We start from the raw sequence: 23,818 nt of genomic DNA on the forward strand, positions 1-23,818 counted from the left end.
ACATTAATTCGAGTGCGGCAAATGTGGCCCCGTTAACAGTTGGTCCATGGACCGGTGGTTGGGGACCACTGAATTCTAACGACAATCTATAATCAAAGGAATAAAAACATTTTAGCAAGCATATTGGTAGCGTGCATTCTAAACTGCTTCAGCAATTGGACTATGTGGAACTTGGTCTTGCTACACACACCGAGCCCCATTTCTGCTAGTTGCTTTGATTTCTGCTAGGCATTATCTTTCAAGACAGATTATTATTTCCCAACTTGCACAATATGGAAGCATACCTATTATTATTATCGTTATCATGCCTGCCAACATCAAATAGGTTCAAACCCAGATGGAGCTAGTGTTGCGGTTTCAGTGTTGCTTGTTGTTTTGTATTAAATTTCACACAACTAATGAATAGTTGCGTAACAAACAAAAAGGTTGAGGAGTGGGTGCAATGTGATGATGAATTTCCAGCAGGAAAAAAATGATTTATTGTGGAAATGTTCTTTTCTAATAACACACACACACACACATTAAGAAAAAGTAAGAACTCTCTTCATTCTTCTTGGGTACATGATGAAAAATTCATTACACTGAGAAAGAATTATAGACAAAAAAAAAACATATTAAAAAGAAGCCCACTTTTAAATCTGCCCTCCTTTATTTTTTTTCTGTTTGTTTTTCTTTTTTTTAACGGACTTGCAGCCATCTTGCATTTTGCTCTTTTTGGCCGGGTTGACTGGCATGTCCAGCGGGCTGCCGGACGCCTGCTTTCCCTTTTTTGTGTTGTTCTTCTTGCTGTCATCTTGCATTTTTCTCTTGTTGGCCGGCTTGGTCTGTGATGGCACCACGCCGCCCGACGCCCGCCTTCTCCGTTTTGTGTTATTCTTCTGGCTTTGTCCTTTCCCTCCCCCTGCTTTGTCCACTGTCACGGTTGAGTTGGCGGCGGCGGGCTCCAAGACGGGCTGCGGGCGTTTTTTCTTCTTTTTGCTTTCTGGCAGAAAGCCCTTCTGCTTCTTGGCAGGCTGTTGCACCGTGGGCAGCTGGTCGCCATCCTTGCTGGGCTTTATCTTCTCAATTTTGGGTCTCCTGAGGATGGCGGAGAGAGAAACGAGATGTGCTTGAGTATTAGGGATGGGTTGAAATCTAGTCGTACAAGATCTCATATTAGAACACCATTTTCAGGGGCAGGTTATTAGACGTAAAAAAAAAAAAAACAACCTCCTGACAGTTGCCGTTGTTACTGATCACTATTTAACCCATGTTGCAGTATTTTGACCATTTTCAGGTCATTTTCTTTCATTCTTGAAGTGTTTTGGCCAAGGGATGGCGCACTCCTGCTTGTGTAATCACTAAGTGATCGTCCCATGTTGAACTTTGACGTGCTGTCATCATCTGGGCAAAACTCCCCTGTGTCTTGTTTCAATGTATTCTTTTGATTTGAAATGCCCTTGATGTAGAGACCAAACTACAGCTGACTCATATGTGTTCTGTGGGTCTAGAGCAATCCTTCTCAAATTGCAGGGCTGTCCTCCATTACTCTGAAAAAAAAACCCTTTGTCAGCGGTCTTGTTTTTGGCGCCATCTTGTGGTAATGATGTTGAACTTAATATAGGGGATTCATTTAGAGAAAAGCTTGCATCTGAGTCATTTAAAAGCTTTTTTTTTTTTTTTAAATGGAGGCAGCTATTCACAGATTTCTTTTTAAAATGTTTTAAATGGGAACATGTTCTTTGTCAATCACGCAGAACCTGTGGTTCAAAGGAATTATGTCACAGGAAGGTTTTTTTTTTTTTTTTTTTTTGGGGGGGGGGGGGGGGATCTTTTACTATTCACTGAAAAACATCTATCAGGCCAAAGGGATGAATCATTTAGGTGGAATATTGGTGCCATGGAACAATGTTGAAGTGGGATGAAGAGTTTGATTTTGGCAGAAGTAGTGTTTTGCATTATATTTTTTTCCCTGATAAAAAATAAATGACCGTAATTCCACAAACATAAGAAACACTTTTTCCCCCAAAAAATGAAGGCCAGAAGTATGGCTGCATCTTCTAAACGGTAATTTATAGATTTTTTTATTTTCTATTTTTTATTCAACACCATTTAAGGGAAGAAGATTGATCTGTCAGCCACATAAGCCGAGTTTTGACGCACAGATCTGCATTTTTATGTCGGCCGTATTCTTACTTACAATAAGAATGAGCTAGTGGGGGGATGTCAGTTGGCTGTTACACCATTATTTCCAACAAAAGAAGCAAGCAGAATGAACCAACAACCGAGTCCATCTTTGGTCACACACAGGAATATTACTAAAATGGAGAGGATCATGTAAGTCATGATATATCCAGCTGATTCAGTTAAGAGTGCACTGGTTAGAAAACATGGAAAGGTATTCCAATCGACCCGTTTATTAATTGCGTTCTTTTGGTATATACGTACACACAATTGGAAACTTGGTGAAACAGGGATTCTGCACAACTTCAGGTATTTATGGTAGAAATAACTCTTACCACGTCACGACAAAAAGGAAAAGCAACTGCTTCGAGTGCATTCAACATTACACTGGCGAGGGGTTCACTGACCACTCACAATGTGGGTAATTCGAAACAAATGTATAACTTATGAACACAAGAAAATATGAACCGTTTACAAAAGATCAAATTTTTCCATTTTGCTATAGTTTTGACAATGTTGGTGCGCCTTGTACACGGTAACACAGAAAATACTAGAATTTGATCCCAAATTAAGGGTGCGTCTTATACACTGGTGAGTCCTATACTTGGGAAATTACGATTATACACTGGCGAGTCCTATATTTGGGAAATTACGATATGTTTTGCACATCAATTAAAATGCATCAGGGAATTGATGTGTGGACCTTTACTGTGACTGATAGCACCATGTGTCTGTTTTTCTGCTTTTTGCACTTACATGACTCCAAAGTGTTTCATGACACTCCAGTAGATGTCCTCCAGCCTGCCTGTCTTGTTGAAGGTAAGGACTTGAGTCAAGGCCTGGAGGGCACTCATAAGCGGCTTCAGGTCCACAGAGAGCTTCTACACAGACACAAATAGCAGATGTTGGGAGTTTACCCCTCCAGTTTCTTTTCTTTTTTCATTCTTGTCTCAAGCCAATGACTGACATACCTGCAGGTGAATGAGCTTGACCAATAAATGACACAGCTCCAGAGCCTTCACTACCTTCTCCCGGAGGGCCTTGTACTCAGTTTGAACTTCCTTACTGAAAACCTGAGGAGAAAAAGTAGCTCATTTAATAAACTTTGCATTAGGGCCAGAACACACTCGGGAATGCTCTGATTTACATTTTATATTTAATATAGAGCAGTGATTCGATTATGAATGTGTATAGAAAAGAAAGTGCTTCTGTCTGAGATTCATCTACTGTTAAATAGCTTTGCAGGCAAGACTGACAAGACAAATAGTGGGTTAAATCCGTCTTGCATCAAGTGATGTCACCAGCAATAAGCAAAGTCATTTATTAAGAGTAAAGTAGAGCTATAAAGTGCACTATGAGATGGTGGTGCACACAGATGCAGATACACCTGTACAATGACAATAAAGGCGTTCCATTCTAAAGGCCAGGCGTCCACTCACCGCAGTTAGCTGAGCCGCCACATTGGTGCAAAATTCCAACCAGGGAGCGCCGCTCATCAGCTTCTGTACTTCCCTGTTTTGCATGGCACGCAGCAAAAGCACGCAAGCCTGGCCCTACACACACAAATTACAAATTCAAATAAAAAACAGTTAGGATTTTTTAGCTTTGTTTTAGTGGTACCTATGCCCAAAGTACAGTTTAAAGCAGGGGTTCTCAAACCTTTTGGAGTCAGGAACCCCTTTCAGAAATCAAATTTCTACAAACACAAAACCAAAATATCTAAGCCAAACATATAACATACACACAAATCTGTAATTGTTAAAAGATAAACTAAATGAGTTCCAAAACACCCAATCAATTATTTCACGGACCCCCTGCAGTCAGGCCATGGACCCCCGGGGGTAACCGAAACCCACTTTGGGAACCACGGGTTTAAACCACACAGATCTGGTTTTTTTTTTGCAAATTTTTGCGTATTTTGTCATGCAAACGTGGAAAACATTGCACCCTGGTGGTAGGATGACAAAGTGCTTGATTTGACATGTGGCATTGACTTTCTAAATCTTAATATCGCAGAGAATCAGCTCAATTAATTGTGGCAGCCAATATCATGATTACAGTTAAAATTCAATTAATTGTGCAGCCCTAGGGTACAGGTATAACATGTGTGACACATATATTTTGCTTAACATTTCGTTCATTGTTCATTTTATTCAATTTCTTAATTTTCAACACAAAAATGTGTCTCTTTTATGGAAGTAAGGCTGTTGCTTACCCACATGTCTTAGTGGGGTCAGGAACCTTTGAAGCCGAACCTTAGGCATCAGGTTGTGTTGCCCAGGCTCCTCTTGAAAAAAACGAGTGCGCACCCTCCCTTCAGAGGAGAATTGGGATTGACAACTGCATGGGTGTGTCTTCATTGTCCTCCCTACCACCTGTATTTTTAGGTTAGTCTGTTTTTAATGTTTATTCGAAATCGAAAGCGATGTGCTGAACTAAACCCGATGCACTTAAAGGACAACGTAGTAAGCTGAGTTTGTAGCCTTGAGATGGTTTGAGTTTAAGCTTGCTAGGGGCATCGGAGGCAGGGCAGGCTAAAACAGCAGCTGATAGCCATTATTATCAGATGAGGCGATTGACCACTTCGTTTGACAGCATGAGTGATGCTGCAAAAGCAACAAATCTTAACTTATTTTTGTAAATAAATATCCAAAGATCCATCGGATAAGATGAATGAATTATGAATGTTAAGTTAATTGTTATTTGAAACCATCAAAATGTCTGTGATATGGTGAACATGATTGAATTGGGAAAAGAAAGGATCAATTTTGTGTTGATAAAACAGAGGAGAATTGGGATTGACAACTAACTGCATGGGTGTGTCTTCATTGTCCTCCCCACCACCTGTATTTTTCAGGTGGGCTCAACTCAATTGTTACCCGGGATCCCAGGCAATTGGGACCTGTAACATATTTATTATTCAAGTATGTCAGGACTAACTACTGCTCTCATTTTCATTGCCTGGCATTGAGAATCCTGCACGTGTTAGTGCATCACAGTTAATTAAAATGGAAAAATAATTTCACCCATTATACATTTCTACAAATATTATTAAGATTACAAACACTAAGAAGGAAATTGTACACAATTATTATAAATATTATGGTTGGTTTATACAGCATGAAAATTTACAACATTGCATAAAGACCAATCAAAGTGGCTTAAAGGAAAAGTCATCCCAAACATTGTATTTACAATAACATGTTCTCAAAAAACACACTAATTCAAACATAGGATTTTGTTAAATATTGAGTTTAAGGAAGATTAATCAAGCAATACAATCCATCTGTTGTCATCCATCCCAGAGGCCGGCAATTTTGCCATTTGCCTTCGACTGACAATGACTCCACAGTTTCTCAGGTTGAGGCTCAGGTAACGATCAATCAATTTGTTTTCTCAGCTTGGTCAGGTGGAGTTCACAAGCTCAATTGGTCACTATCTGAGTCCTCAGCCACTGTGATGTCCATTTCATTCCACAGCAAGCAACAAAGTGGCCACCCTCTGAGATGGGATTACAAGCAGGTGGATTTTGCTACTTAATTCATATTCCACAAAGCACTACTAATCAGAATGCCGAGTTTATAGACGACTGGAGGCACATAAAACATTATTATGATTAAAAAAAAAAAAAAACATGTTTGTATTGACTTTCCCTTTCATAGAGAAAGTAGTTAAAAGCTTAAGAAGCATTTTCCTATAGGTTTAATGAATCTGTAAAATATGAAGTTAACCTTTTCAAACTGAATTATACGATAATTCATGTATTTGGCTTCAAATTACAACTTAATGTTCATTGACGTTCACCTCTGAGATTAAAACAGAATTACATGTTGTGCAACAAATGAAAGAATTCTGACACCCATCCATCCATTATCTAAAACTAGGTATGGGCCTATGAATGGATTGGCAATATATTGCGATTTTAAAAGTCACGGTTGTTTAAAACCGTTTAAATCTGTGTAAGTGTACAACCACGACTTGATGGTACTTTACTTCAATTATATTATAATAATTATAAATATTGTTGTGCTGTATATTTCTACTTGCATTTTCAGTTTAAATTGATTAAAAAAAAAAAAATCATGTGTAGTGGGCCCCCGTGTTACGAGATTAATCCGTTCCGCAGTTGGGCTCGTAAGGCGAATTCACCGTATGGCGGATAATCCAAACCTATGTTAAATAGCTAATGTGTTTAGAACCCCAGGTAAAAACATCAAAATTCTACATACATATTCAAAATTGGAACACAAATAGTACAGTAAGTGCTAAGTATATATAATATACATGTATACAATCAGAAAACATCAAAAAGAAAATATATAGAAAGGATTTATTTACCTTTGAGTGGCGCTTGTTATGCCCATATTCCCTAGTAAGGGTAGCCTAGGCTAGGGTAACCGTATTTCTTGATTATCTCCAATTTAGGTTACAATTAAACATCTTACTTCTCTCTTTGACATCACTAGAAATCTTGGGACCCATGGCTAACCCATTCAAGATTGAATTAAGCAATAAAATGCACTATAATTACAGTTTTGTAACCAGTCACCATAGAACAAAGCTTTACCATTCCACCATTTTTAAATGAGTGAGGAGACGCCGGCCAATAGCAGACCAGCATTGTAGTGACGCGTTGCATGGAGGCATTGACAGCAACAGAGAATAAGTGCAATTAACTAAAAACGCCTGCAGATGAAGACCAAACAACAAATAGAGCCAACCCTCTATGGTCATGACAGTTGGTTTTGTCCAAAGCAGGGAAAAAACCTTAAAGATGGGATGAAAAATCTTAGCATTGAACATCGCAACATGAAAAGAACGTAAGCCAGGGACGCTGTAACCCGGGGGGGCCACTGTATGTTTATTGATGAGAAAAACCCGGTTGGTCACTAATTTGTTTTAATGTTATTGTCATATTTATTTTAATTCAGCAAGGTAATGTTTGTCATTATAAGAAATGCAGCTTTAGAGATTTTGATAAAAACTAAAACTGTTTAAATAATAAAATAATGCAGAAAAATGTCTATTTACCAAAAAAACATTTTAAAATGATATATTTTAGAGCTGTAATTTAAATACTGTGATAACCTTGATATTTTTGCTAAGGTTATCATACAATCAGAATCTGATATAATCCCATGTCTATCTAAAATTTAAACTGATGACTTGCAAAAATGGTGTAAAAAAGTGCCACTGGTAACCTGTTGGTGATCTCTGATGCCTGATGTGATGTACTGAATTGTTGTGTCCAACAGCTTAACACAAAGGACCTGTTACACACAAACACACATTACATGAATTAGCAGCACCATATGACAAAACATCTGTTGCACTGCACTCACTCACCGGGAATCTGGTGAACAGGTCGGTGAACATCTGGGTATTCAGGGGGCTCTTCCTGTGACTCATGAAGGCACACAATGCCTCACGAAAGACACCGGCTACGCGCTCTACGTCCACCTTGCCCATGAAACGCAACTGTAAACACACACAGAAACCAAATGTGACCTGAAATGAGTTTGAAATGCTTTTTGTAGACAAATGTTTTAAATTATTTTTTTTATTATGTGCCCTGAACAGCAAACAGCATTTTTGGAGGAACAACACAACAACAAAAGTTTGTGTCCGACCAAGTAAACTTAAGAACTACATTTGCACATTTGTAGTGGTATCTCTCCACATATTTTACTCAGCAACTCCAGAAGATAGATCATGTCACAATGTCTCAATTATATTTCGCAAAGCCACCTCCTCAATAAAGAGAAAACCTTTCGCACGCCTTCACTCGTTGCGCCAAATATAAAGAAAATTATTATCTTTAAAAATTGTATGATTATACCTAAAACTTTTTTACCTTAAAACAAAAAGCAATGAGTTCATTTTCAACTGTTAACTACTTTTTACAGTATTTATACAGGTTACAGATTAGTCTAAAACAGAAAAAAATTAACAAGTGCATCAAAATGCCTGAGAAAAAAAACCCACAAACTTAAGATGCCAATCCTTATTTTAAAAATTAGCGTTAGTTTTGCAAAGCTATTGTAGCTCTTGTTGTTATATACTTCATTGATAATCCACTTTATGGCAATTATGCTATCAGTCGAGGATAGCTCAAATTATCTTGCAGTGACCCACTTTGTGACCCAGTAAAACAGAGCAACAAGAACAAGAAGGTGCAATGTTTAAAAAAAACAGAAAATCTTTCTTTTAGTTCCAGCTACATTAAGCATTAGAGATCTTGCTGACCCATTTGATGCTCCACCTCATGACTCCCAAGGTCAAGCAGTAAACTTAATAGAGTAGCCCTGATAAGAAGAAAGAGGCCATGACCCTGATTCAAAATATTGTTTGCACAAAATTAGAATTTTTGTGCCTATTTGAAAAGAGAACACGGAAAAATACGAGTGATGGTGTACATGAGTAATGTGTTAAGAAAAAAAAAAAAAAAAAAAAATATATATATATATATATATATATATATATATATATATATATACAGTCGGCCCCCGGCTTACGAGCACCCTGATTTACGAACAATTCGCCTTACGAGCGTGGATCAGGGAGAATTTTGTCCTCCGCTTACGAACAAACCTCTCGCCTTACGAGCAATTCGACATGCCGGCCATTGAGTATATAGATATGTTCTCGTTTAATTGCGTCAGTAAAATCAACAGTAGCGACAGCATTAATCATCAGTAGATACTTGGGGCAGTAACGTGAACGCTATTGCTCTTACAACGTCACACTGACTGTCTCACTCACGGTGTCTAAATATATTACCATTTAAGTGTAGTGTTTGTACAGCTAAAGGGAAAAACAGCTGACATGAAATTAAATGTGCCGATTGCAGGACAAAGAATTGTCATTGGTTTAAATGTGTGTTTTTTTTAAATTAATTGTCAATACATTCCAACCGTTTAAAAAAAAAAGTGCGAATAATTATCAGTCAGTCACGGAGATGCGAATATGCTATTGGTCGATTAAGGTCACCCGGTCTCACTCACGGAGATGCTATTGGCCGGCGTCACACGTCAATCACAGAAATGCCGATATGCTATTGGCCGAACGCCTTTATCTAGCTTGATGGGACAGGATGGAAGTAAGGAGAGAAAATTAGTGAAAAACGGAATGTTGTGAAGACTTTGCAAACTTTATCTGTTAGACATAGCTTCTAAAATTACTAGCAGCGGTAAAGAAAGAAATAAGAGGATGATGTTTTAGTATCTGCGTGATTTGCACCCTGACTGAAAGAGTTACTGTAACACTGTAAGAGCAATAGCATTTCTATCGCCGTGTTGACTTTGAGGTAGGGCTCTGTCCCCCTCTGCTTACACCCAGCTCAAGTCTCGTCGTTTTAAAGGTAAAAGCTATTTATCCATAGTAATTATTATGTAATGTAAGTGTACAGCAGATTATGTCTCTCGATTTTAATATATGTATACAGTGTGTCGTTTTTACCTAAAAGGCTTCGGCGCGCGTTGCACGCATTCACGAATTAACATGGGTTTGGATTGCCCGCTATACGAGCAATCCGAGATACGAGCGTAGCCGCTGAACGGATTAAGTCCGTAACCCGGGGGCCCACTGTATATATATATATATATATATATATATATATATATATATATATATATATATGACACATATACACACCACAAAATGACTTTGCTAAGTCTCAGAAAGTGCTGGTCTTCTCATTTTAGAAGGAAGGAGAAACTAAGAGTTACATACATCTGCTTGTGTTCCGGAATCAGCCAGTTCATCTTTGCTTTCAGCTCCTCGTAACACTTTTACAACATAGAGAGCAGCACTGCAAAAAAGTAAATTGATAAATACAAAAAAATGAGAGAAAAAAAAAAGTTACATCGTTCAAAACAACATTTTGATAAAATGCTGTTACCGTGGTAACAGTCTAAACATGCATAAAAACTCATGACACTTTCTGGCAAAAGCATCAATATATTTTAATTACTTTACTCTTTATTCTTAAAAAAATGGCTAAATAGTGCCTCTATAGATTTTAAAGGAAGCCGCCCTGGTTATATATTGCCATTAATTTCATGAAATCTTTAGAGAAAATGGTATATTTGTTTTGATTTTTTGGAGGGGTGGGGTTTATCAAAGGGTACTAATGGTATAGCTATCAGTGAGTGCTCAGGAATTGATTACTCATACCATTTATTCGTCTGGAAGTAAAAGTGGTATTGACCAATCCCTGATCACTATTTTTACCTGAAGTAGTAAAGGCCGACAGAGGACTCAGACAACCTCTGCAATTTTGTCATTAGCTTGTTGAGAAGGTTGTGAAGCTCCTCCTGTCGGTCTTCTGCGGTTTTGCAGTACACCTTGGACCTGCACAGCTGGTTCCTACAAAATATAAAGACCACATGTGGATCTAAATAAATGACGGGTACCGTTATGACCTAACTGTCAGTATGAATGGGTGAGTTACTTGAAAATGTTGGCTGCTCTGCGTAGAAAGTCCTGCTCCTGCTGTTCATTGCCTGATCTCATCAACCGCTCAATCATGAACAGCAGAGGCTCCACAAGGTCCAGAACCAGAGGATTGCCTGCCTGCCGGTCCACAAATACCTCCACCAGGTCTAGCACCTAAAAAGTCAAGAAGCGAACAGGCTTATTGTTTTGTGTCAATTCTGATGTAGATAGAACATAAAATACTATACTCTTTGACTACCTTGATTTTGAAATCGCGCACCAGTGTCTTCTCTTTACGTATTTTGACCTTAGTGTCCTTCTTGGCTTGGACCTTCTTCTGCTGCTCCGAGAAAAGGGCCGACAGGCTCTCGTCCAAAGCCATCATGGCATCATCATCTAAGTCCTCGTTGCTGCTATCCTCCTCTGTGCCCTGGGAATGGGCGTACGGTGTCATCATCATAGGTCTCTTTTGAAGTACATTTGTAGGTATTTCGCCCCTCCAGACTGCCAAATGTGGTGCTTAGAAGCACAGAATAAGCCCCTTGTGCAAGCACGGGTCAAGAATGCAGACCAACAATTGGTATTGACTGTGCACTGGTTGTGGCTCCCTGGTGTCCGTGGATGCCCGAGGTGACTGCTGTCTGAGGAGCCATGAATCTACATGTTTATGTTTTCTAAATTATATTTTTAGTGTTTAATAGGAGTGGAGGGGATGGATGACGGATTATACCAGTGCTTCTCGATTATATTTTGCAAAGCCCCCCAATAGGAAAGAAAAAACATTTCAAGCTCCCCCACTTGCCACACAGACCAAATAAGATTATTCTCTAAAAAAAATTTATGAGCATACCTAATACTGTATCGTTTTTAACAATGACAGAAGGAAAACACAACATAAACCAATTTCCATCATTTGTTAACTACTTTTTTTCAGCATTTATACAGGTTAAAGGTTTGTCTAAGAAGAAAAAAAGCCAAGTGCATCAATGTGCCTGAAAAAAAAGATGCCTATAAAAAAATGGCTAATAGAAAATTGTTTATAAATAGCGCCCCTGAGTGGGTAATGTTTATATTACACAGACAGCAAGGTTCCATGCTGTGCAAATCTGCCCAAATTGCCAATTTCATTTACAAATAGCCTTGTAATAAACGTTTTCATGGACAGATTGATATTTTTTTTTTCCTATGAGTGTATGATTGCTGATGAGTGCATGTATTAAAAAGTCTCACCAGAGCACTCTTTTCCTGCAGGACATTCATCAGCTTCAGTTTGAAGTTTTGGTCCACCTCACCCTCCAAGGTTTCTTCATCTTCATCTTCGTCTTCATCTTCATCTTCATCTTCATCTTCATCTTCATCTCCATCTCCATCTCCATCTTCATCTCCATCTCCATCTCCATCCTGCTCAGAGTCACTGTCCGACTCGTCTTCCTTTTGAGCAACAAAAAACATTTCAACGTCAGGGACACAGGTTCAGTGGTGATAGAGCAAAAGAAAGAATGAAATAATATGAAGAACCATGTCCTCTTCTTCATCCTTCTCTGGTTTGTTCTTAGCATCGTCTAAGACAAGCACGGGCCCATCGTCTTGGTCATCTTTATCCGGATCCAGGACCTTTGCACGTAAAATCAACATCTTCAGTGATGTCGCCCTCACATCACACAATCAAGAAGGAGCAGGCTGTTACTTACATCGATAATGGCGGCGAGGGCAGCAGCGTTGACATGGGGACATATGGAGGCAAAGACAGACTTGCACACCTGCCTGATGTGTCTGCTGGGCAGGGACAGCAGCGACAACAAGAGGTCCACCATGACCTCCACCCACTCAGGCTCCGCCACATCCTCTTTGCTGGCTATGTGAAGGGGAGGAAAAATAAATACATACATTTAAAAGAACTAAATAAATAAAAATAAAAAAAATACCTGCTTTTAGTGTAATATTACGGTCAATATGGTGTAAAACTACTTTGGCTTTAATAGTATGAGCTTGTTTTTACAGTTGTCAGTGTGTTTGTCGCAGTGTTTCTCAAATAGTGGGGCGGGCTCCCCATGGGAGGGTGCGGGAGACCCCAAGAAAAAGGATTTGTTTTTGCCGTGTGAAGTCTGTGTGGTAAAATGACTGGAATCTTTCTTTTTTTTCACATTTCAGGCACTTTGATGCACTTAGTTTTTTCAGTTTTAGACTAATTTGTAACCTGTATAAACACGGTAAAAAAGTAGTTAACAGTTGTAAAAGTTGTTTACATTAATTTTCCTAGTGTCCGTGTTAAAAAAGGATGCACTTTTTTGTATATTTACACCATTTTCATAGGTAATAATCTTATTTATGGTCGGCAAGTGGGGGACGGCACAAAGTGTTTTCTCTTTCCTAGGGGGGGCTTTGCAAAATTTAATTGAGTAGCAGTGGTCTATAGTGTCATGATTTTGTCATTACTGAAAATTTATAGGTGAATGCAAATGTCTTTGTACTGTTATAAGTTTTTGGTAGAAAATTATTTTATTCTACAAATGAAAATAATTTTTCATTTTGTAAATTCATTTTTTACTTCTGTGAGATGTATCAGTTTTACTGTTAAGATTAGCCTTTTTTTTAATGCAGTAATCCCTTATTTTTCACGGTTAATGGTGACCAACCGCCTCTCCCCATGAAAAACGACCGTGGGTGTGCATAAATCAAGTGCGCAAAATTTGTTTAGTATAACAGTATCTTTTGGGTACACAGAGCAGAGTCCTTTTAGTGAGTCTCCAACCTCTCATGCTGCAGGACTGAACGTGCTACTTCTCTCCCCCAACCAAATCTCCATGCTAGGTCACCCTGCATTCTGCCAACCCTTTCACTACCGATTCATTTATTTTTTTTCCCGGAAAAAATAAAACTTACAGCATATATTACCAGTGCTTGTTTATAAATCTAGGATACTTGGAAAATTAGTTAGGAGATTAGGTTACAGGCCCTGGGATATTTTTTTTTATCCCATCGGTATTTCATAATAATATTAATAATGATATAAACGTGCCAGAGAGGTGAAAATAATCACCAAACGCCTACAATACATAGTAATCAGTATAATATAGAATATAATATAATATATAATAACACGCATAGCATTTATTACCAATATATTTGCGCAGTACTAGATGGTCAATCGACAATGCAAGCTCCCTCTTTGAATGCGGGCCCATCACTGTCTTGTTGTGTTTGGAAAAGTTGTTAGTAGCGAGTAGAAAGTGTGTAATGAACCGCTGGGATGCCATTTCATCTTATTGCTATCATTCCTATACCAGCTGCCGTTTTTTGAAAAGCTGTGTGACGCATTGTCTTGAGGGGAGTGAAAGGGTTTAAAAAAAAAAAAAAAATCAGGTGAGGTGCGATTAATTTTACAATGAAATTTTGATAAAATAGTTTACATTGTTTTAATTATTTTTATTTTTTTTGTAAATCAGCGTTATAGATTCAATGTAAATTTTTACTTCTAAATTAGTTTTTACTGTTGTACATGTATTCTATCAGTTACTACTACATTTCATTAATTATGTTGTTTCAGAATGTTACATGTTTTGGTTTGTTTTACGGCTGTAATTAGTCTTTGGCAAATTTTGTTTAGGTTAGTTAGTTTTGAAAGTTTATTTTTCACAATGTCTTTTTGTGTTTAGTTGTGTAAGTACATTGTGTAAATATTTTCTGAACTTTTAAAAATGTTTCACATTATCAACGTTTGCTTTAAATTATTTAACTCCGTTTATGTATATACCTTTCAAAAAGTATATGTGATCGCTCACCTTTCTTCGGCTTCTTCTTGGCTTTCTTCTCCTGCGCTTTGTCCACGCAACTCTGCAGGTCCTTCATCACATCCAGCATCTCATCTGGAGCCTTGACCGAATACAATATCATAATTGTCATTTGAAATAGTGCTTCGTAAACAATAATATGAGGCAAGGCAGCAGATTATGTGTGTGGCCTATTTGTGGATTTAATTAAAAAAATGAAAATAATCCCTCCCCCCATCCAAATCATACCTTGAAAAGGTGCACGCCGATCAAAAGGAAAAGTTGCTGGAGGGAGCTGCTCTCCGCCGATTGGCCTTTCTTGGTTTTCTTCTTCAGCTTCACTACTGAATCCAACATGCTGGGAGAAAACAGATGTAAAGAAGTAATGATCAAACACAATGACACATAATGAAACCTGAAGGTCAGTGTTTGGGAGAATAAATAGGAGAACACGTGGTCTGACCTGTCCCAGGCCATTCTCTGCTCCTCAGAGAAAGGATGGATGGGCTGGACAAACTTGGGCTTGTTGAGTAGTTCATGGGCATACTGGACCAAGTTATAGAGCCACACAGAGCTGTCAGACATGCGCCGGTGGGTCACCGCCACACCTTTGGACGTCTTGTCGGTCATTGAGATTTTATGCATGGAGAGGAGGAGCCTGGAAGATGGACAAAGTTTAGCAAAAGAAGATCGATTAAAGTATTTTTTTTAATGCTATCTTAAGTCATAATGTTGCAGAGGAACAATGTTGTAATAGTTTAACCCCATTCTGTGCCACATTTGTGCCAATGAACTAAATAATTCGAGGTGTTTCCTTTAGACAAAATAATAATACAGTGGAGCCCCGGTCAACGACGTCCCTGCCTTACCTTTGTTTCAGCTTATACGACATGGACTGCGATGTTTTTTTGTCCCCTCTTTACGGTATTTTTCCCGCTTTACGACAAAAACAACTGTCATGACCCTAGGCGTTGGCTGTATTTGTGTTGTTTTGTTTCTATCTTCAGGCCTTTTTAGGTAATTGCTCCTATTTTCAGGTCCTGCGTTCCAACGTGTCACTCAGATGCTGGTCAGCTATTGGTCTGCGTCACAACTCCCTAAGATACTGGTCTGCTATTGGTCGGTGTGATGGTCAAAACGGCGGATTGCTACGGACTGAATCTTGAGTGTTTAAAATAACTATTTATTTTGCATTTTATTGCTTAATTCAAACTTGAATAGGTAAGCTACGGCTCCCAAGATTGCTAGTGATGTTAAAGAGAGAAGTAAGATGATATATATGGAAATGAAGCTGGAGATAATCAAAAAATGCGAAAAAGGCTAAGCTAGCCTAGGCTAAGCTAACCTTACTAGGGAATATGCCATAACAAGCTCGTCACATAAAAGGTAAATAAATCTTTTCTATATTTTTTATTTATGATGTCATTTAATTGTATGCATATATATCATATATATATGTAGCACTTACTATACTATTTTGATACATTTTTTTTAATATGTATATAAAATTGATGTTTTTACCAAAGGTTTTACATGCATTCACAAATTAACATAGGTTTGGATTGCCTGCCAAACGGCGAATTTGCATTACGTTCCCAACCGCAGAACGGATAAATCTCGTAAACTGGGAGCCAACTGTAAATTTTTTCATCATCTTGTGGATTCCATAGGCAATTATAGGTAGAGAAAATAAAGCAAAAAGTAAGAATAAATTGATAAATGAGAATACGTAAAAAAAAATGCTAGAGTTAATTTTGGGGGGAAAAAAGTTGTACCCCTCAGTGGCGGAGGGGCTTGCATGACCAGAAAATCCCTTAAATTGTCTGGGGCTTTATGCCACTTGCAGGGTCAGTGATAGTTTATTTATTACTGTATGAGTATTAGTTAAGTTGCAAAAGAGTAAGAGTTAAAAAAGTGTCTATACTTCTTATACACTCCTTTTCTGAATGTGTATATGCTATGTTATTTGCTTCATTCCTTAATATTACCTTGTTTTGTTTTGTTTTTCTTTTTACACGTTGGTAATAAATTCATTCAATGTGATATGCATATTAGGCGGAAGGCTCTATGCCAATGAATAGTGAAACATTTAACACGCCTCAAGTAAAATAAGAAAATGAATGCCTTGGAACAGTTTTATTTTGAAAGTTCTTCCTGGAAAAGAATGTCACAGGTTAACAATTCTTTCTACTGCAAAATTGTTCCTCCCTACAGGAGCGAGCAGTCGCAACACACCATTGTAAACAAACTTCATGAAGCTGTTCTGAAATCACGTTCAATTACCAATTTAGGGCACTTAAAAAAAAAAAAATAAAAAATAAATATATATATATATATATATATATATATATATATATATTATATATATATATATATATATATATATAAAAAACATTTTGTAGTATGGCACCTGTTGCCAGCATTTAGTGCAGCCTCTAGGTTAAATTATCTGTTAGCTAGCAGTAATTGAGTTATTCGAGCACTCGGCTTGTCAGACAGACACAATATAATAGACCTAAATCAAACTGTGCGTCTGGCGTCAGTTTGTCTGAACAAAAAATATGGGCAGAGAGATGTTCAAAATCTCAGTTTAAATAAAATGTTATCAAAACATAATCAAATTTAGTCATTCATTATTAAGTGGAAATGTGTTATTTGAATGCTGAATTAAATCACACTTTGACATTATAATACTTTTTAACTCAATCTGATTCTAAGTTGTTTCTGAGTACATGTCATTATAATTAAACATCTATTTGAGTTATTGAGAATCACACAAATACAAATGAGTATTTATTCTCCAAATTTCAAATCTCCAAATTTAAAGCCATTTCCTTTTTCATTTGACTCAGCAGTGGTTGCCACGAAATAATTAGATAACAGGTATTGGGCGGATGAGCACTCACCCAAAGAGGGAAGTAACCAGATCTGCTCTGGTTTTCTCATCCAGTGGGATGTGGAGCTTCTCTTCAGTTTCTGGAATGTCAGCGCAGGCCTTCTTAGTGTTGAAGAACGTGTGGAAAAAGACGAATCTGAAAAAAAAAAAAAAAGTTATAATCATCAGTGGTCACTGTCCGGGACCATTCTTGTTCACACATTGAAATATTACTAAAATGGAGAGGATCGTGTAAAAATCATATTTCCAGCTGATTCAATTAAGAGTTCACCGGTTAGAGTAAAACGGTATTGCATTTGACTTGTTTATTAATTGCGGTCTTTTGGTATATACACACACAATCAGAAACATGGTGAAAAACAAATCCTGATCAACTTTGGGTATTTATGGTCAAATGACTCGCACCGCACCGCAATGAAAAGGTAAAACAAGAGCTTTGAGTGCATTCAGCATTACAGGGGCGAGGCGTTCACGGACTGCTCACAATTGGGGTAATCTGAAACACACTTAACGCACAACAAACACATAATTTATGGATATGAACACAATAAAATACGAAGAGTTTACAAAAATGAGATGTATTCTGTTTTGCTAGTTTTGAAATTGTTGTCAAAGTGTTTGTGCGTCTTATACACAGTAACATAGAAAATAACAGTAACATAGAAAATACCAGAATTTGACCGCAAAATTAATAAATTAATTAATTATATACAGGTGCATCTTATATTTGGGGAATTAAGGTATTTAACATATGTTAAATGGATATGTTCAATGGTCTCTTCAAACTCAATCATAAATATTGTCTATTCAATGTCTACTTCAATGTTCACGTTCAATCAAAAAAAGAACAAGAATTCTGTCCTTGTTTTAATTGTTGTAAAATCCAATGTGACATCTTACCCCATGTAGTGAGTGTGACAACTTTACAGATGTCCACTTTCCGTATTTGATGGCTATTAGAATAATTGTAAATATAGTGATTATACATTTGCTTCAAAATATAAATGCTTGCAATCAAGAAATGCTTTGCTGTGTGAATGATTGTGGTATAGGATTATAGTGACTATAAATCCGCTACAAAATATAACTGCTTGCAAGAAGAAAAAGTATGCTGTGAGAATGAGTGTGAGAATCACTGTCTTGGTATTGTTTTGTCTCAAGCAGAAGGAAGGTCACTCAAGCCTGCCAGTTGGAGCGCTCCCGCAGCTGTGACTCTTATCAATGTCTCGCTATGCATAATATTTTATCTTGCTACATATAATATTTTATCATACATAAATAGAAGGACAAGTACACAAGGTTCCGGCCATAGACTTGCATTTTTTCCTGCCCCTTGAGGGCCAGGACCTTCATGTAGTTAGGGATCTCTGTATCAAATAAAAGTGAGAGGGGTCGGAGAGACCGGCATAGCGCAGTAGAATTGTCCTTGGTCAGTTCCTCTCCGCTCCCTTCATGCAAGGAAGATTTGCCTTGTCTCCTTTTTTGTGTATAGTTTCCTACAAATGTCTGACAAATGAACCTGACAATGGCATATACAGTAACTGAACTGACACAGAATATAAATATGATACACACACACAATATATTCCTAATACTTTAGTCTTTCATCTGGTACACACTTTGTTTATATATGATGTATCAATTCCAAAACATTTATTGAAGTGTAAAAAGTGAGCCCCAGACTTCTACTTAAGTCACATGAGTACTTTTGCAATCTGTAAAAGCATCATACCTGGCAATCTCCATAATGAATTCATCATCCTTCTTCACCTGGTTGTTGTCCATGATGGAGGCCAGCCTGGCCACAATCCATTTCCTCAGGCGGTGTACAGTGTCACTGAGGAGAATAATAAACGGCTGAGTGTTGCATTTCAGGATGACTGGGGTTTCTCAGGACTTACTTTTCTGAGCTGTCCTCGCGCTCCATCTGCTTGCGTGAGGAGAAGCTGAGCAGCTTGTCCACACGGGGATGCAGGAAGTTAGTCTTGAGCCAAGCCACGTATTTACGCAAGGCCACTGGCCGCAGGTGCTGCACCACGCGCCACACGGACGGCACCACTGGGTAGCCCTCATTAACCAGTGAGGAGAAGCCCACCATCACCGCCAGCTGCTTTTCGTCATCCTCGCAGCCCTCCAGGAAGTTCGATACGTACGTCTCCATCTCAGGTGCCATTTTGAAACGTTCTTGTTTCTGGAAAACAGTTAAGTGTGTCTTAACATTTGATGGTGGCGCTGTATTGTGGGCCGGATCTTGTGTGAATGTGTTTCACTGCATTGAATCATTTCACTGCTGGACAAAGTTGTTTATGGAAAATTGATTAATCATAGTGTACTTGCTCAATGCATGGTGTTGACACTTTACAAGTCATGGCCACCACCAAGTAGCACCCCCCCCGCCCCGCCCCCAACACACCTTTTTTTTTTCCCTTTAATACCAGTTAACAGTTCAAAGATTATTCAGTTTCTACAGTATAATGAAATAAGAAGGATCTCTTGTGGGTTATGACAATGAGCTAGAAAGATACCATTTCTGTCAATGTGCAATGGTAGCATGAGAAAAAAGTCAAAGACTTACCTGAGCAGTCACCACATGATCACCATATTGCTTCATCACCTCCCCGGACAAAACCTCCCTGAGCTGGGACAAGGAGAGAAGCGGCAAAACGCTTCCCAACAGTCGGAAACTCACAAAACTACAAGGAATAAAAAAAACATATCAAATAGTTTTTGTGAATGTCCCGTCTCAATGCTTTTGTCCGATTAACTTACTGTGTGGGTCCCCATTGCTCCTTAAGCATTCCCTCCACGACGGCTTTGTTCCAAAAGAGCTGGAAGCTGTCTTCCCTCAGCGAGAGCTTCAGGAGGTCCATGGCCACCTTTGGCAAAACGCATTCCTTCTTTACAGAGCGGGCCGCCATCTTGAGTAAGTTTGTCAGCCTTAGAGAACAGGGCACACCTCGAAGGTTAAGAAAAACCTCGAATGGAGCCCAGCCATAAATGGTGGGGATTCGCAAGAAACTGATGTCTCCCTTAAACAGGAATAGTACAGGGAACTCACATAAACTGTACCTGCTTGTTTTTTTATGTCCCTCTCTTGATGTACATCTTTCAAATTATTAGGATATGTATCAGGCTTTCACAGAGCTTTCTGATGAGCTCATCATTTGAATGAGATGTGAAATAGTGAAAACAAGGAGGATACAGCTCTTGAGGACTTTTAGCTCCCTAACCCAGCCATAAAAACTTTTGGAATTGTCTAAAATGCAACAAGATGGAAATACAAGACAAATTCACTCTAAGTGATGTCCATCTTCTGACTAACATTGATTCACAGAACAAATACGCCAAAAATGAGAGCAAAGGATTGATTCCGTTTAAATGAAGCTCTTTATCTTACTCCAACAAAGTTCTTTGGTACCAAGATAGATCATTTTGCATTTCTTACTGTCCAATGTTGTCATTGTTGATTATGGTGGAAGAGCCCAGCAGCCTCTTCAGTTTTTTGGGTTGGAGAGTCTGCGGGAAGCGCTCCAATGCCACCAGCAGCAGTTGCAGATGCTCTGGAGTCTGGAAGGCCGAAGCTATGTCAGTCTGTAGGGCGCTAAGCAGGACCTCATCAAACACTTTCTCGGGAACCTGCTGAGACAGAAACACTTTGTCAAGAACCTGTCAAGACACAAACACAGGGTGAATGGCTGGATCCCCTAACGTTGCCAGGCCAGCCGCGAGACAGCCTCTTCTTGGTCACTGCTGATGCCTACTCCCGGTGGGTATGCCCGGACACCTCACCAGGAAAGCACGCTAGAGGCATTATTACAAGACATGTGATTGGCTCCCCGCACAACATCTACCAGAAGTTGTAATCCACTCCTGCCCTTCTCATTGGTCGATGTTGCGCCAGGAGGCAATCAAGTGGCTTGTAGGAGTACTCTTGAGTTGATTGATTGGTTGATTGATTGGTTGCCTCGCCAGTCTTGTCCAAGCTATCTCCAAGTGAATCTCACACGCAAGTGACAATGCATGGCTAAAGGAGTACAGTGAGGACGAAAGAAAGCTTTTGGAGGATGTTACAAATGCTATTGTAATAAATTGCAATCTTGAGTGTAAACTCAGCTTCCCTGTTTTCATGTTTGGTCAGCTAAGGGCTCCACTCTAGGTCGACGTTGGCCAATTGCCCGTGGCATGTCCGATTACAGTAAACTAATTTGTTTGGCACACAGAAAACCTTCACGGTACATCGCCTTTCTGACTATACAGTACTTTTACATTCATTGCCAGATAGTACAATCATGTGCACTTAACACTCATTAACAATAAAAAATTATTAGTGCCCTTTCACCGCACATTCAACATCTTGGACGAGATAGCTGAGCAGTGGGATCAGTGGGGCTTGTTGGCCAATCTGGCAGACGGCAGCAGCAGAGGGAACATAAACAAAAGCAGAGCTATGGCTATTAGCCGACCAACAGGACTGCCATTGTTTTTGTCACTTCTTAGTGCATCGGTTATTGGCCTCCTTGACAACTAATAATCAGTATAGGCACTAGAAAATAATCTTTTTGGTATAGCTCTACTTTATTCGGATATCACCTCAGTGAGAATGTCCATCATGGTCTTGTTGGGCAGGTCCTTCAAGTGTTGTCGATGCTGGGTGAGATTTTGTAGAAGCTGCACACAACCCAACACCACCAGCGGCTCCTGCAAGATTGTGAAGTATAATAAACGTGCGCATTTTTACAAAATGCAGCGCACACTCTGCAATTTTAAATCACGTGAAAAATAATGTGGTTTGTCTGTTCTATGAACATTGTCTGCTTTGGTTCAATTCATAAATGTAATGTACTTACTTCGAAGAGACGGCCTGACTGATGAAGAGCTAGGATGCCAAACAAGCTCCCTAATGCAGCATTTCTGACAAATTTCTTCAGGAAAGCGTGGGAAGGAATATTATTATCTTACCCAGTAATGTGATCAAAAAAGGAACTAAAGAATTTCAAACACTCACCTTTTTGGCTTTTTGTATATCATACTTTTCCTTGATTCTGTCTAGGATGTTCTGCAGAGTGAGGTTCTGAAATTCGCTCAGGAGCTAGGAAAAAAGAATATTTTCAGCATCACATCAAATAAAACCTCATGAGCCAAAGACCCAGGAAAAGATTGCGACGGGATGGTGTCCCACCTGACCCAGAGCTAGGCTGAAACTGGGCCTTGCCACCTCCCGTATGTGAGCAAGCCCATCCACCAACCTCTTGATTGTGTACTCCATCTCATCCTCCTGTAGACAACATAATTCATGCCACATAATCATTGTTATTGTTTACATATCAGATAGTTGTTTATATTGGGTAAAACTTTCTATCCTATCTTATTTGTTGACTGTCTTGCCATTTATGTTATTAAAAGTTGGGTGACTGCCAAAATAAACAATAAATGCATATTTACATTACATATTACACTTGGTTTACCGATTTAATGCAGCTGTTCCTTAAATATTGTGAAAAAATCATTAACATGATCGGTGTCTTCACATAATCCGGTAGCCCTTCGTATTACTCAGTACCAAAGAAGCAGCACTCGGTTTCAAAACTGTTGCTAACCCCTGGTGTACAATATGAGTAAATCAAATAATTAGTCGTTATAATCATAAATGGACATTACTATAAACAGTTAATGCGAAAACCTAGCGTACTGTATTAAATTAGGTGTCACCAATGAGACCAGTCTTATGAATGCAACGTGTTGTCACCTCGTTGTTGTCTTTCAGATATTTAAGAAGATTTTCCACCGCGTTTAGCCGAACCTCCGGGTCGGGCTTGACCAAATCCCAGAAGAAGTCGAGAAAAACTCGGTTCTGCTGGAGGACACCGGCCGTCCGGACTGCCTCGGACGCTTTCTCTTGAAGTTCCACCATGTCTGCAGACATCTTACAGGAACATGCTGAAAACTGAGGGGAAAAACGTGCTGGCTTTTTTTTTTTTTTTTTTTTTGGTTAACCCTGAAGCATTAACTTCCGGGTCATTCATTTGAAGGGGATAACTTTATTGCTAGCAATACCAACGTCAAATAAAAATGATGCCTGAAAAATTGAAAGGCAAAATAGCAGTTAAATGAAGTAGATATGCTATCAGACATCAAAAATAAATTCATTGGCTATCTAAGTAATAGTAGAATTCCCCAAATTACTTTCTACAACGATTGCACCAAATGGACAAAGTCAAGGTCTATTTAGATGTAAATAAGACTACCGGTAGTTTTTCGATTTGTGAATGTTATTTTTTAGAAACACGTTTCAGTTGATCTAATTTAGCAACTGCTTCAGCCTTACTTAAAATGTAAACATTGAACTACTATTTTTTATATTTTGGGAGCTGAATAAAACTGGGCTGCTTTGGTCATCCATTATTAAATGTTCTAAAGCCAGTTATTTGCAACTACAGTTTACAATTTTTTTGTATGTGGTGGAAACATTTACGCAACGATTTTGCTAGTAGGGGCGGGGATCAGTTCCTGCTCAACACTAATGTTGTTTATAGGGCCAATTACTTTGAAGACA

The 23,818-nt window shown here is 38.7% G+C and overlaps 1 protein-coding gene across 2 annotated transcripts; it reads right to left on the reverse strand.

The window, feature by feature from the left end:
- Positions 1-445: 445 nt before the first annotated feature.
- Positions 446-23,220, reverse strand: mybbp1a (MYB binding protein (P160) 1a). 2 transcript variants are annotated; one of them, XM_088441475.1, is made up of 27 exons: positions 23,012-23,220; positions 22,445-22,540; positions 22,271-22,354; positions 22,113-22,187; positions 21,856-21,963; positions 20,711-20,901; positions 20,035-20,202; positions 19,841-19,958; positions 19,167-19,456; positions 18,998-19,102; positions 17,276-17,401; positions 14,833-15,027; positions 14,619-14,727; positions 14,382-14,472; positions 12,291-12,454; positions 12,118-12,213; positions 11,830-12,030; positions 10,859-11,029; positions 10,616-10,773; positions 10,396-10,530; positions 9,895-9,973; positions 7,510-7,641; positions 7,365-7,433; positions 3,603-3,716; positions 3,135-3,236; positions 2,920-3,044; positions 446-1,077 (listed from the first exon to the last, which is right to left on the reverse strand). In XM_088441475.1, exons 1-27 carry the CDS (start codon positions 23,186-23,188, stop codon positions 633-635), a joined length of 3,924 nt encoding a protein of 1,307 aa, XP_088297601.1. In that variant the 5' UTR covers positions 23,189-23,220; the 3' UTR covers positions 446-632. The 2 variants fall into 2 exon arrangements, with proteins under 2 accessions (XP_088297601.1, XP_088297600.1); XM_088441474.1 differs by having other exon boundaries at positions 20,711-20,904.
- Positions 23,221-23,818: the final 598 nt, after the last annotated feature.

Source organism: Hippichthys cyanospilos, chromosome 18, assembly GCF_059441005.1.
Source record: "Hippichthys cyanospilos isolate Australia breed blue-spotted pipefish chromosome 18, RoL_Hcya_1.0, whole genome shotgun sequence".
Lineage (NCBI taxonomy): Eukaryota > Metazoa > Chordata > Actinopteri > Syngnathiformes > Syngnathidae > Hippichthys > Hippichthys cyanospilos.

Coding starts and splice junctions, on each gene's coding strand:
- mybbp1a (XM_088441474.1), bottom strand. CDS start 23,188: ATGTCTGCAGACATGGTGGAACTTCAAGAGAAAGCGTCCGAGGCAGTC. Junction 17,402..18,997: donor TTCATTATGGAGATTGCCAG/GTATGATGCTTT, acceptor TTTTTTTTTCAG/ATTCGTCTTTTTCCACACGT. Junction 3,237..3,602: donor TGGCGGCTCAGCTAACTGCG/GTGAGTGGACGC, acceptor TTTTCTCCTCAG/GTTTTCAGTAAGGAAGTTCA.